This window comes from Artemia franciscana, chromosome 9 (assembly GCF_032884065.1).
Source record: "Artemia franciscana chromosome 9, ASM3288406v1, whole genome shotgun sequence".
Taxonomy (NCBI): domain Eukaryota; kingdom Metazoa; phylum Arthropoda; class Branchiopoda; order Anostraca; family Artemiidae; genus Artemia; species Artemia franciscana.
In genome coordinates, this window is record NC_088871.1 from 161,836 (window position 1) to 177,057 (window position 15,222).

Consider the following 15,222-nt stretch of genomic DNA (forward strand, 5'->3'; position numbering starts at 1 on the left):
CTACAAGTTTATTTTCAAAAGCAGTATTCCTTTCTACATGTTCCAATTTTTCAGAAACTTTTTTTGCTACATTATTTGTGGAATCAGAACAATTGCACTTGAAGATATACCCTTTAATATTAAAGAAAAAAAAATTAACAGTTACAGATTTTTTTGGCAATACTTTTGTTAAAAACAATATTCTTCAAGAAGCATTGCTCATACTAATTGAATCAATCATCTTTGTTGAAAAAATCTGCATTTCAACTAATCCAATTGTGTGCTTGATAGGAATGGATACTATTTGACATATCAGTAACCATTATGACTCCTTTCTTTTCCAAGCATGCAGTGGTGTCACTTCATGGAAGGTTCGGGGGGGGGGCGTATTTCAAAATCTAAGGGGGATAAATTTTTCATTTTTTTAAATGAAAATACCCCCTCCCCCCAGAGGCATTTTAAAAAATATAGGAAGCAAACCCCCTGTTCTTTTGCAATTACAATAACTGTTAGTATGATCACAATTTTGTTTTAAGTTTCATTTATTTGTTATTCTCTACCATTTCAGTTTCTGTTTAATTATGAGTAAAACCAGAGAATGGGTAGCACTGACTTATGGTTTTCTGTTTAGAAGTGAAATGAAAAACAGCTGCAAAATAATCAATGGATTCATGTATATTCTTGTCTAACCTATGTTCTAGAGACTAACGTAGCCTTAAAAAATTTAGCCCAGAAATTCATCAAAAACAAAATAATATGTTTAATTTGGTCCTAACCTTTCAAAAACCTTTTCACAACCTTTCAAAAGCTTTGCTGTGATGTAAATAATTTTGTAATAAAGCTCCTTTTTCAGTGATCTTCAGTATGTGAGAACATTAGAAAGATCTGAATATTGAGTCTTTGCATTCTATTGTTAGGATTTTTGACATAGTGATTTTTAGTTCAGATTTGGGTTGACTACCTGCATCAAGACCTTGAAAACAAGTTCTATGTGGTGTTTGTAAAAACCCAGTTTCTAAGTAAATTCTAGCCTCAAGTCTAGAGGTTGTAAAATAAGGTTGGCGAAGTAACTTACCTACCTCGGTAGCTTACTCAGCTCTGAGCTTCCTGCTTAAAAGACATTAAGATATGCTTTAGACTCATAAACTCTAATTTTACAACAATGCCCAAATGGAGGAACTAGACCTGTGAATCTTGAAAGACCTATGTCTGTGAATCTTAGAGTCTTAAACCAGGTGGCCAGTACTACCTTGCTGCTTTCAAAATAATTTCACTACAGCAAATTGCTGGTATCACTTACTATAATAGTATGTCCAATATCAAGCTTCTCAAGAGTGCCAAGGTTAAATATTCCTTTTTCAACAGAATAAAGCTGCAACAACTTAGATGGTTAAGACATATCAAAGGTATGAAAAGCACAATCAACTTATCAATTGATAAGACAATGGCGATGAAACAGATGCACCTAAGCCATACCAGATTGTAGGCTGTATTTTCAACTTCAAAACTATATTTGAAACACCACAATTATTTACCTGAAACTAGTCTGAAGAAAGTGAAGAAATGACTTCAGTAAAATTGTTTAGTTGGAAATTTCCCTTATTTAAGATTATGTAAGAAAATAAATTTTTGTATTATGTTCTAGACATGCTGCTGTAGCTAAAGATTAGATTCTTATTGGTAGAAACTATTGCCAAATTTCTTCCATTTCATGTGCCTTGAAGTTATTTTTTATTGAAGCTAAGATTCAGCAAGTATTAATGGACTTGAGCAAAAAACATCACCTTATTCTACCAAAAAGTAAACCATTTCTTATAAACCCTTGAAGATCTTTCAATAAAACAAATCGATTCGTTGAGAATGTGATGGAGATCCTTTGGAAAAAAAGTACATGGAAGACCTCTTGTGACCCAAGAGGCCTCTGGGCAGCTTCTGATTCCCTTCGTTGTATTTCCCTATTTCCACATCATTGGCCTCAGTGAATGGTTAGTTTTATATTTTCAGGGTCAAAATCAGTCTGGTGCTGGTGGGGGAGCAGGAGATAAACCTGCTAAAGAGGACAAAGACAAAAAGAGGAAATATGAGCCTCCTATTCCAACACGTGTGGGGAAGAAGAGGAAGAAGACTAGTAAAGGGCCAGAAACAGCAACAAAACTCCCTACTGTAAGTATATAGTAGGCCTGTTAATATTTTTAAATATGAAATTTGCTAAGCATCATTGTTTAATCTTCAAACTTAAATATGAATGAAAAGTTCCTATTGGGACATTTGTGGTATATAGCACAGCCATATATATTTTGTGAGGTTTTATTTTCATAACTTGACCCCTTCTCTGTCACCGCACCTTTAATTTTTCCATCTGTTGTTTATGGGATTATCCATTTATGGTCTTCTGATTCTATGGAGCAAAATATTCTATCAATGTTAGGAGGGATCTGCATTGCTCATTTATTGAATCTTCTTAAATTAAAACATAAATTGCTTCTGTGAAAGGGGTAAATTCAGCATTATTGTGATTAAAAAAATAATAATAACAAAGACGAAAAAAGTAGATTAAAATGACTGAACGAAGCTGAAGATATTTGTTATATATATTAGGTTAAAAAGGGAATAATTTAGTTTTTGGAATCAACAGACTGCTAATGTTTGAATTCTTGTGGATGAAAAGCATTGTCCAATTTAACTATTTTGCTAATTTATTTTCATGCATCAGTGTGTCAGCACTGCCAAAAAACTTCATAAAACATGAAACAACTTCAAAAATTTGAAACAATAGATATTTGATGATCCATGGAGTGAATAATGTTTAATTTTAGTGTCCCTGGTACTGTAAGCTTTTTGTGGGAACAGTTTTGTTCAAGGACTTGAATAAAATTTAACTAGTTATCTTTGCTAACTTATTTTTATGCTTCGGTGTGGTTCAAGGACTTGAACAAGAAAAATTTCTGAAGAATTAAAGTTTACCCATGTGATTTAGCTTTAATTTAATATTTAGCATAAATTATGTTTGACAGTCTTTCTGCTAGAGGTTCTTTATTATTTTTTTTTTATCCCAGTCATAACCAGTTGACTTACCTATGAAGTAAATTGGCTGTTCCAAATGCAACCAAATTTCAGATAATCATTAGGGAAAGGTAAAAATCGTCATGAATTATTGAAAAATCATTGAAAAATTGGAAAATCATATCATTTGAGAAACATTGTCATATGCATCCTTTAAGATTATATACTAGGCAAAGGCATTTTTAGTGTGTGTTGCCTGAATAAAAGTTAAAAATAAATTAGCTAAATAGTTTAAGAAAAGAGTCCAATGGCAATCCAATTGCCATCATGGTTTGATACTAAGATATGTGGTTAGTCTTCAGGAGACTAGGACTTTAATTTGTTATTTCATACCAAGTAGTTGTCTATAAATAGTTATAGGACTACTGGGAATAAATGACGGCCCAAGTAATCCTTAGATATTTTTTTTACTTACTAAAGAGCTGTTGTGGACTTAGCAATCCCTTTTCCCACAGGAAAAAGGTTAGATAATTCAAAAACTTGAGGAAGCTATTGATATTCTTACTATTTATGATTCTGTTGTGTTTATGAGTAGTTAATATTAATTTTATAACCTAGCTGATAAATGCCCAGAAATATTTTTTGTAGTACAAATGCCAAAAACATATCACAAACAGTAATTGGTGAACCATCTAATTTTATTAATAATAATTACCTGATTAACAATTATCTTTTTAATTATCGATTCTGTTAATGATTTATTAACAATATCTAACAATGATAAAAATTAACAATGATAATTTATAATATTAATTGTAATAAAATATAGAGAAAATAAATGAATTAAAAATAACAATATTAACAATTAAATTAATAATAATAACTTTTTAATGATAATATTAGTAATATCTTATTAATAATGCCTATTAAAAATGCTCATCGTTAAGTTCCTGTCTTTACTCTGATTGATTGATATCTACTAGGCTTTACAGCTCAGTTATTAGTTTCTAGCTGAAGTTTTTCAACCAACCTTAAGTGCTCTGTTTGAGGTTACCTTACTTGTCGAATTGTTTGCCTTGACAGTATTTTTCTTGATTTATTTCAAGACTTATTTTAGTCCAGATTTTATCATATGTGAACTTAACGTAGGACTGGTGTTGCCTGTAGTTCAGCATTTGTTCTTATATACATATTTTGGTATCCAGAAATTTTCGAGTTTCTTAAAGAAAGATGCCTTTTGAGTTTTATTTGCTTCTAAATGGAAGAAAATATTGCAAACAAACACAAAGTAGAAACAATAGGGAAAATCTTTTCAAGACAGTGGAAAGCAAATCTGGATATTTCGACCCTATGTCCAAGGGCCCGTCTTCAGGACAATACGAGAATATATATAAATATATATATATATATATATATATATATATATATATATATATATATATATATATATATATATATATATATATATATGTATATATATATATATATATATATATATATATATATATATATATATACATATATAAATAAACTTACATTAAAATATGAGAATTAAGACTAATAATGTTTAAAAAAAAAATTAAAACAGCCCAAGCATCCTTACTTCAACAAAGTTCAACCAGGACTAACAAATATTAATGAAAATTAATTAGATGAAAATATTGACAAAAAATATATTGATGAAAATTAATTGCATGTTAAAGTAGTAGAGCACTGATTTCTATTAATATAATACGGATTAAATTAATGTTGATATCAAATGTTGATAAATACCGATTAATTGAAGATGATAATTAATATTCATTTCTCCTCCAATAAGCAAAATAATCAAAAAACCTGGAAGTTTGAAGACTTTTGATTTGTTTTAATGCAATAGCAGATGAAAATTTTCAACTATATTAAAAAATTCTTTTTTTTCGAATTTTAGTGGAAATGAGAAGCCACAGGAAATATGTAATTAAGATATTTCATTTTTAACATACCTATACTGTATAAAAAATTGAATTATGTACTTATGTGTGAAATGTATTTTGATTTAGGTATTTTTTTATTTAGTTTTATTTACGTTTTTATTTAGTCATGCTGAAATCTCAATGGTTTTAATGATTGACATTTAGTCATACACGACCCATTTATCCCTAAGTAAATTCCTTCATGCTTATTAGGCAAAACTCTTTGAGACACCTCACTCTTTCCTAGCTCAGCACTATTATTTTTACCATGACACTATTTTTATTGTCGCTCATTTTTAGATTTTACCCCATACAAGGTGTCGTCTAAAAATGCTTAAATTAGAAAGAGTGAAGGACTATCTATTGATGGAAGAAGAATTTATTAGAAACCAAGAACGACTGAAACCACAGGTAAATAATTTTACTTTGTTATTAATAATGGTTTTTCTTCTTAAAGTTTTGTAGAAAAGGTCTAGTTTATAGTTGCTATGTTACAAAAAAAAAAATGAAGAATAGGACTAATTGGGGAATTGTGGCTACAGTAAATGACGTTGGTAAGGCTTACTTCTGACAGAAAATGGTGTCTGACAGAAATGGAAAAATTGACAACTTAAGCTAACTTAGCTTAAGCATCTCTGAAGGTATAATAGGAGGGAGCCGTCTAGCTGATCTAGAGATTTACGTACATACTAAAGATTGTGTCAGTTTACTTAAAATTTGATCTAAAGTAGGGTTTGAGGTAGTGGTAGCCCCATTTTTTTATGGCACTTGGTATTTATCAAGTGACATATAGCGATCGCAATTTCTGTCCGTCGGTCCTGGTTTTGCTAGTTCGGGCTGTTCCAGAAAAGCTAGGACGATGAAAGTTGGCAGGCGTATCAGGGATCAGACCAGATTAAATTAGAAATAGTCGCTTCCTCGATTCGACCATCTGGGAGGGAGTGAAGGGATGGTTAATTTGGAGAAATTAGAAAAAATGAGGTATTTTTAACTTACGAACGGATGATCAGATCTTCATTAAATTTGATATTTAGAAGGATCTCGTGTCTCAGAACTCTTATTTTAAATCCCGACTGGAACTCGTGATATTGGAGGGAGTTGTAGGGGGGAACCGGAAATCTTGGAAACGCTTAGAGTGGAGAGATCGGGATGAAACTTGGTGGGAAGAATAAGCACAAGAGATACGTGATTGACATAATCGGATCTGCTCTCTTTGGGAGAGTTGGGGGGGGGGGGATTTCTAGTTCTTTCCCGAGTTCGAGAATAAACACAAGTTATAGATACGTGATTGACATAAGCGGACCGGATCTGATCACTTTGGGGGAGTTGAAGAGATTTCTAGGGTTTTGGCAAGTTCGGTGCTCCTTGACGTGCTAGGACAATGAAATTGATAACTCTACCGAGTCTAATTTTAGGTTCCGACTTCGTCACAAGTGCCATATGAGCTCTTGGCTCTTGTTATTTTGGTAATTTTTGTTCGTTTATAGCCTAATTTTTACTTGAATATAACGTTTCAATTTATTAGTGTTTTTGGTTTCATTTATTCACCGTAATGTCTATTATTTTTACTTTTGACTTCACTATTCCTTTAAATTTCTGTTTGTTCTGGGCTTCGTTTTTCCATTGATAGTAATTCTTGTTGGTTTGCTGTTTTGAATTATTATATATGTATTTACTTCTAATCGTTTTCGGTTTTATATCTGTCTTTGCTTGTCTTTGAAAAACATTTTTTGAAATCGATTTCTGTTTATTTTAACGGATATAGCTTTATTATGAACAAATTTAGGATATTTGTGATTTTCCTGCTTTTCTGTCTGAGAACTGAAAGGTCGGATTTAATTTTTTAAATGCATAAAAACAGGCCGTTTTTTAACTTAAATTTAAATTTTGACAAAACTTGAATATAAATTCAAAATGTTTGATCAGGAGTAATTTTGGAAATAATTTCTAAAATAAAAATTTCTGTGGCTGGAGAGGTGGATTTTAAATCTTACAGATTGTAAATTTCAGTAAAGTTTTGGTTTTATCTGGCATTAAGGGCCAATTTTCTCAAAGACATGAGTTGAGTGAATGTCATCTGTCAAAATAAACGGTGTTTTTCATCTTGATTAATTCAACGATAGGTTGTTTTGCTTTCATTCTCTCTCCCCATCCCCTCTCACATATCACTCGTCTATCTCTTGTTGAACTGTTAAAAACACTCGTTCAACTCAGCGTTGAGACTGGAGTAGAGCTCAATTTTTACAGAGCTTTCTATGCAATTGATTTAATTTAAAAACTTTTGAAACTTTTAGAGAATTTTAGAGATAGAAAATTGAAGTTTTTATTCCATAAACAGGGTATTTTAATAAATCTAAATGTTCCTGTAGAGACGGAGCTGTGTTCTCGGTTTACGTGTAGTTGGATGAAGAAATTGACCTGTTTGTGGAACGAATGGTTGTTTTAACTATTACAGAGGTGAACTGCCGTCCTTGTAAAATGCTATATACTCTACGTATCTTTTGAACAGTTTATTTTTTATTCTCTAAAAAAAAAAATTATTTTTATTCTCGTAAAACACTTACTAAGTGTTCTTACGCTGTCTCCTTTTGTGTGATTTCTTGCAAAATATTTATATCATTATATATTTTTCTTAGTTTATAAGTAGCTATTGCCTGGTAATGATTACTTGGTATTCTTTTTATTTATTATCTGTTGTTTATATATTAAACCGTCAATTAATCTGCATAATTGTAAATCACGGCGGTAGAACCATTATTATAACGCCAAATCATCAAAGAGAGAGAGAGAGAGAGAGAAAAATTTTTTAGTCAACTATAGCAAAAAAAAAACATTTGCTCATTTTCAGGTATCACAAATTTGCATAATCATATTAAGAGAAAGAATTAGATGGACATAAAAAAGAATGTCCCCACTGATATATACTTGGATTAACTTACAGGCCTTGTATGTTTCAGAACGACCAGACATAAAAAATTGTTTGGATTAATACATAGCTTTATGAATTGATGTAGCCAATTTTTTTTATTTTTTTTTTTTTTTAATTGAGGTCTACTTGGCCCAAGAACTTACGGATGTAATTTTGAAGCCAATCACCGAAACAATTTCTGTATCTATTTTTTGGTGTAATGAATCTCTTTTTCTATGCTAATCAAAAATACTTTGTCCCAGACAATCAGGAAAACAGAGTTTCGGCCCATTTTGGACTAACCACTTTTTTTTCTTTTGCTTTATTTGTGAATTAGATTCCCTTTGCCCCAGTGACTTATAGATATAAGTTTCAAATCGACCGGGCAGAGACAAAATTTGGCCCTACTTTTAGGTAAACTAATATTTTTTTTCAATCTTTATTGTGTGTCTATTGTAAAATTTAAATGTCAAACCAATCTGAAACTCTGAGACAAATCTATTTGTTGCTCTACCTAACAACTCATGAATATATAATGTGTGGAGTAATATTATGTGAAGGCGTCTCTGAAGAAATTTTGCAAGTAAAGTTTATTAATTTATCATAGGAAGAGAAAATAGAAGAAGAAAGAAGCCGTGTTGACGATTTGAGAGGGAGTCCTATGGCGGTTGGAACCCTAGAAGAGATTATTGATGATAGTCACGCCATTGTCTCCACATCTGTTGGCTCTGAACATTATGTTAGCATCTTGTCGTTTGTAGATAAAGACCAACTTGAACCTGGTTGTTCTGTACTACTTAATCACAAGGTAAGGAACTGAAACGTTAGTTCTTTTTCATTGGTGATTTGAGTTTCTAATTTTTTATTTTGACGATTTAGATTTTTCTTTCACTTTGTTGACAATTGTTTAAATGGATAAACATGAAAATTCTGCAAGTTTATATTCTTTCACCTGACTGTTTCGTAGGACATAATCACAAGGTGCGTAACTAAAGCTTTATCAGTTTCTTATTAGCGATTTGATTGTCTATTTTTTTTTGTCTTGATAATTTAAATTAATTTTTGATTTTGTTGATAAGTGTTTGAGTGTACCAACAAGAAAATGGTCCCAAGTATATGAGCTTGAATCTGGCTGTTTGGTAGGGCCTAATCGCAGGGTAAGCAATTAAAGCTTTAGGCCTTCTTTTGTTAGTGATTTGATTGTCTAATTTTGAGGTCTTTTGGTAATTGTAATTAACTTTAAATTTTGTTGACAATTATTTAAATGGATCTGCATGGAAATCATGTAAATGAATGGACCTGAACCTGACCGTTCGGTGTGCTTAATCACTAGGGAAGCAACGAGAGATTTAGTTCTTTCTGGTTGACGATTTGATCTTAGGATAGAGGACCGGATTTTCAAATTTAGATTTTTATTGACAATCAATAAATTTTGAGTTTTGTCGCAATTGTAACAGCTGACTGTGAATTCTTGCAGCTACAGTCTTACTATTAGTTATGAATTAATTAACATGCCAATTAACAAAATTAACATACCATACTCTAATCCAAATATAAAAAAAAAATATCAAGCCTGTTTTTCACTATAATGGATGTCACACAGTACATCTGTCTACAAGATACTTGGCATTGAGATTAAAATTCTAACTGGTTAATATTACACTAAGCTTGTACATGAAGTAGAACGAACACGAACAAGCTTATTTTCACTTTGCTACATGTGCTGAATATGTGCAGATGCTGGATATTATGGAAAGTTACAAGGGTCTGTATACTATGAAAGCAGTATAGGCCGTATCATATATACAGATATGATATATAGCTGAGTATTTGTCACTCCCTTTTTGTGTAGAACTAAATAAAGTTAGGTGTTAATATTACCTTTGAAATGATATATTGTTTTTAGTATTGAAAAGCCCTATTTTAATTGTAGAGTAAACACAAAGAGTCAAAATCTTCCCGTTTCTGTTTCAATGCTTGTTTCTATTCTTATAGAATAGAAACGTCCCGTTTCTATAGTCCCGTTATAGAACGGGACTATACTATATATAAGTAATTATCCCGTATCCCGTTCTAAAATAGTAAGTATATAAATATATAGAATAGAACTATATATATATATATATATATATAAATATATAGAATAGGACTTATAGAACGTCCAATAGTCACAAAATAGAACGCACAAAATAGAACGTCCCGTTCTATTTTGTGCAGGTGCATCCATGCATCTGTTGGAAAATAGTCGCAGTTGTGTGACCTCTGAGTTGAATTGAAACATAAGTCCGTTTTTGTTTAAGTTCTTTGCATGGGGTCAATTTGTATTTTATTATTATTGTGTCGGGAAAGAGACAACGTTATGTGAACCCTTAGAAGAATTAAAACTTCAGCCAATTAACCATGGAATTGAAACGGACATTGGTTTCAGAAAACAAAAACTTAATTTCTGAACTTCATGTTTTGACTTTTTATTATTTTTGGGATTAACAGTAGCACCAACATTCATTGGAGTAGTTTTGAGCAAAGTTTACCCAGTCCATAACGCAAAGATAGATTCAATTTTCAAATGATGATTGGTGGGTTAATGCACCAATCGCCGGGTGAGATAAACGCTTCGTTTTGCTTGTTTATCTGTTTTGATTATGGTGAGGATTCTTAAGTGTGTTTTCTATTTACAATTAAGTTATTCATATTAATTTTAAACAGAAATGCTGATTTGTTGGATATCAAAAAAGTATTTTTTCATCTTTTTGTGAATTTGTCTTTTTTAAGGAATGTGCTTTTGTCTGTACGAATTTATTGGTCAGTCAAGTGCTTAAGTGCAAAAACATTAATAAATTGTTAATGGTGAGTCTTTGCTGTGATGCTACAAATATGCTGCAATCTAGTATTGTGATGTAGAACAATATGATTTCCTGAAATATTCCAACTCTTTTGCGAATGAATCATTAATTGGGAAGAATATCACTTTCTAGGGCTATAATGAAAGAAAGGTTGAGATGGCTAGGCCACGTTCTGCGTATGAAGAATGACAGATTGCCGAAGATTGTCCTTTTTGGCCAACCGTCTGGGGCTACACGGAAAGCGGGTCGTCCTTGTCTGGACTGAAAGGATGTCATAACTACAGATTTAAAGGAAATGGGAACTTCCTGGGAGGGTGTAAAGAGAGAGGCCTTGAATAGATTAGACTGGAGGAGGAGCGTGCGTAGCTGTGTTGGCCTCAGGCGGCTTGGTGCTGCAGTGAGTTATTAGTAGTAGTAGTATTAATATCACTTGATATTTTATTGTATTGATTTAGCGAACTTTTATGTTTTATGAACTAAGTAAACAAAATAGGCAATTAAGATTTTAATTGCAGGCGGAAGAACATATTTTTCATTGATATAAATCTGCTAGGAATGGTCAGCTTGTTGAATTTGATGATCTGTGGCATGAGGAGACAGTTTCTGAACTTCTTAAGAGCCATATTTTGAATGGTTCAGAGCCATATTTTAAGCGGTTAAAGTTTGGGTTTTGTCTATTTGTCTCTTTTGATTCGTCTCGTACATGAAGTTCCATGGAATGTTAGCACAGTATTCTGTAGTAAGTGTTGTTTGGTTTATTCCATACTACAGGAAATTATTTTTGACGTGTTGCTGCGTAAAAAAAAACTCAACAATAAACATGTTTTTGCATACTAAATGATCCTTGGTGCTGGAATTTTCCAGAAAAATCCACATTGTCGGAGAGATTTTCATTGACAGATCTTGACTACAGATGACTATTTTGTTTTTTGTTGCTCTGCTTTTTATTTTTACTTATGTTTCGAAGCTTTATATATTGTTTAGAACATTTTGTGGATCTCTTAGGGTTTTAGACGAACGTTGACTGAAGAATTTTGTAAGTGAACATATGCTTTTCCTTCATCATATCAGAGTTGTATTACAGGTCCATGCTGTTGTTGGTGTTCTAGCCGATGATACAGATCCAATGGTAACGGTAATGAAACTAGAAAAAGCACCACAAGAAACATATGCTGACATCGGAGGTATTCTTTTTTACTCTTACTCTCTTTACTCTTTTTTACTTTTTACTCTTTACTCTTTTTTACTCTTTTACTCTTTAGTTTTAGTTTTAGTTTTCGTTTTAGTTTTAGTTTTAAGTTTTAGTTTTTAGTTTTTATTTTTATTTTAGTTTTATTTTAGTTTTTATTTTAGTTTTATTTTTAGTTTTAGTTTTCTTTTTAGTTTTTTACTCTTTTTTACTTTTTTTGCCTAGAAGCTTTTGCTTATAGCATGTTTTTTTTAACAACATCTCCCCAACAATAAAAAAGGAAGGGTGTGAGAAAGCACTGAATAACTGGCCCCCAACATTTCATTAAACTTCTTCACTGAGGGACCGAGAAGCAGAGATCAATACCGCCGGTTTGGACACTTAGGTTTTTTTATCCCCTTTGCCCCCCCCCCTTCGAAAAAAGATAACAAATTGTGTTGACGACGATTTTTTTTCAAGTGAAAGAAAGGCTCATTAAAAATTTCTCTTGAGCTTAAAGTACTAAGGACAAAGGGATACATTTTTTATTTTTTGGACCGATTTTAAATCCTTTTATGCCTGAAACCTCGAATTTTTCCCAAAACTTCGTCAGTTCTGTCATGGGAACTGTGAAAATAATAAGCAAAATGAATTAGTTAATTTGACAACGGTTTTGTCCGTGAAAAATTTAAACATTGGCAATTTTTGGCTCCCAAAGACACCCATACCTTCAGAGGAAAGTTATCCCTTCTTAACCTGTTTGGTACCACTTGTTTATATGAGGCGTGTTTTTTAATTAATGTCCGTTTGAACATTAAGTACACAACGAAAGATTAATTCAAAAAAGTAAATTTATTTCAGTAAGTGCATACTTTACTCTATTTTCTTGACATAAGTTTTAGCGTGGATGTATTATTACAGCTATGAAGAGTTTGAGCAATGAGAATTATAACCAAGATATAGTATTACCATGATTAGGTAAAATTAAAACTATTTCGAGATCTTGGCTTTCAAAAATTAATAATTAAAAACAACCCTTCGTCCACGTACCTGTATAACTATTAAACCAATTAATTAGTAAATAAAAACAAAATAAATAGCCCTCAGTTTATATTCTACAACTATAAAACTGAATTCAAAAAATAACAGGTAAATACAATACAGAAGAGAAATTGTAATGACAAATTCAACCTCCGTCACTCACACCTACCCCTCACGCCACCTCCCAGACAACAACTTATAACTGAAGACCTCTGTATGTGTTATAATTTTAACGTTTATATTCATTTTACGCGGAAATTCCGTTTTTGTTTTAGTAGCACATGCTAGAGGGTGCTTAACAGAAAACCATTACTTGGACGTTTTGTTCCTAAAAAGTTTTTTCAATAAGTTGAGCTGATGAAAACTAGAAAGGTTACAACATTTATGAGTAAAATACTGACGCTACTGCGATTATACCCTCATATTTAAGATAGATGAATGAGCGACCCGAAAAGGGATGTTATCCTATAATAGCGAATGTTCTACAATAGAAAAGACAATCAAAAAAGTTATAAGAAGAAAAATTTATTTTGAAACTATTAGAATTAACCATCTATAGCAATTATTTTTATCAATTATAGCCGAAGTACTAATGTTACTTCAACATTTAAAGCCAAATTATTATTGATAATAAATACAAATAAAGTCATTCTAGCATCGCGGAATTATTCAAGGTTTTCTTAAACGTGATTATTTCTCGAATGATTATTCATAAGCAAGCATTCATAATTCAACTTACTTTTTTCCTTTTTAAGGAGAGTAGTTTCTCTATCTAATTTTGTTGTTGTTGTTCTTTTTGTTGTTGTTTTTTTTAATTGGATTGTTAACGTTGAATATTTTTTGGATTAGAAAGTGCTGAGCTTTTTCTGAGTATTTTTTTTTCAGGGAGACCTAAGTGTTCCACGTTCAAGAAATTAGTAGATGGCGTAGGAATAAAAAATTTCTACTGTTCGTCTATTATTTAATATTGATAAATAAATTTAGTTGAAAAAGTAATTTGCCAGTGTAAATCCAATAAAATTCGAAAGGATCATATAGACAATTTAGTTTGACATCAAAGATGAGCGGATACAATTGTTCGATTTTGGTAGTGTCTTAAAAAAATAGGAAATGTAGGGGTTAAAATTATTACCAAATTCTTCATAAGAAGCATTAATCAATGAATCTTAAGCTCACGCTTTTTGAAGTACAATGGACAGTGACAATAAAATCTGATTGTTAGAATTAGTTAAGTAGAAACTCACAAAGCCAACTATTATATAAATTAAAGTTCAACTTATATACTACTCCCCTACCTAGCTTGTATTTCCTCTATTTGTTATTTTTTGGGGATTGTTTAGGCTGGTGACATGAATGCATTATTTAAAAATGTTTAATGGATGTATTTTTTCATATTTTTTTATTTCCCACCTGTCTTTTTCCTGGCCATAGAGCCTTACGGGGGACTAAGTTGAAGTCTTCATTGTTTTATTGTTAAGCACGGTGGAACTTGTTTAAAACTTACTTATAAATTGTTTTTCTTTCAATAAATTCATTCATTCATTAAAAAAATGAGGGTGTATTTCAGACCATTTTTTCACTGGGTGAAAACCACTCTCGTTTCGTTTCTTTTTTTTTTTTTTTTTTTTTTTTTTTTTTTTTTTTTTTTTTTTTTTTTTTTGTCTATTTATTATCGACAGTCATGTATTTAAGAATTAACGACGCTTCTTGACTAGTAAGGTCTCTGCGTCGGGACAGTCATGTATAGACTCAGAACGTACATATCTTAAAAAATTACGAAGAATCGGAAATTCTGTTTTTAGAGAAAAATACCATTTGTAAAATGGTCTTTTTCCATTTTTAAAATGGCCATTTTTAAACAGTCGTTTTAAAAACGGAATTTCTATTTTTAGAGAAAAATGGAAATTCTATTTTAGAAAATATGAAGTTACACAGTTTTTGATAATAGCAGTCGTCAAATTTGCAAAATAGAGAAATTTTTGTTTAAGTTTTAATTTTGTTTAATTTTGTTAAATTTTTGTTTAATTTTGTTTGTTTATTATCAGTTTTTGATAATAGCAGTCGTCAAATTTGCAAAATAGAGAAATTTTTGTTTAATTTTGTTTAAGTTTTAATTTTGTTTAATTTTGTTAAATTTTTGTTTAATTTTGTTTGTTTATTATCAGTTTTTGATAATAGCAGTCGTCAAATTTGCAAAATAGAGAAATGCGGTTGAAAAATCAGCAGAACTATGCTACCCGGCGTGTTTTTTAACTAAGTTCCGTTTAATGATAATTACCCAACGAACGATAATAAAGTAATTTTTATTTTAAAAAAGTACATACTTTA

The 15,222-nt window shown here is 31.2% G+C and overlaps 1 protein-coding gene across 1 annotated transcript in view; it reads left to right on the forward strand.

Moving 5' to 3' along the window:
* The window catches only part of LOC136030849 (26S proteasome regulatory subunit 4), a 59,856-nt gene that overhangs the window by 13,910 nt on the left and 30,724 nt on the right, over positions 1–15,222 (forward strand). Inside the window, exons 2-5 of the mRNA XM_065709894.1 lie at positions 1,984–2,142; positions 5,235–5,345; positions 8,450–8,650; positions 11,770–11,869. Coding sequence (XP_065565966.1) covers positions 1,984–2,142; positions 5,235–5,345; positions 8,450–8,650; positions 11,770–11,869 — 571 coding nt within the window. The remainder of the gene's footprint in view (positions 1–1,983; positions 2,143–5,234; positions 5,346–8,449; positions 8,651–11,769; positions 11,870–15,222) is intronic.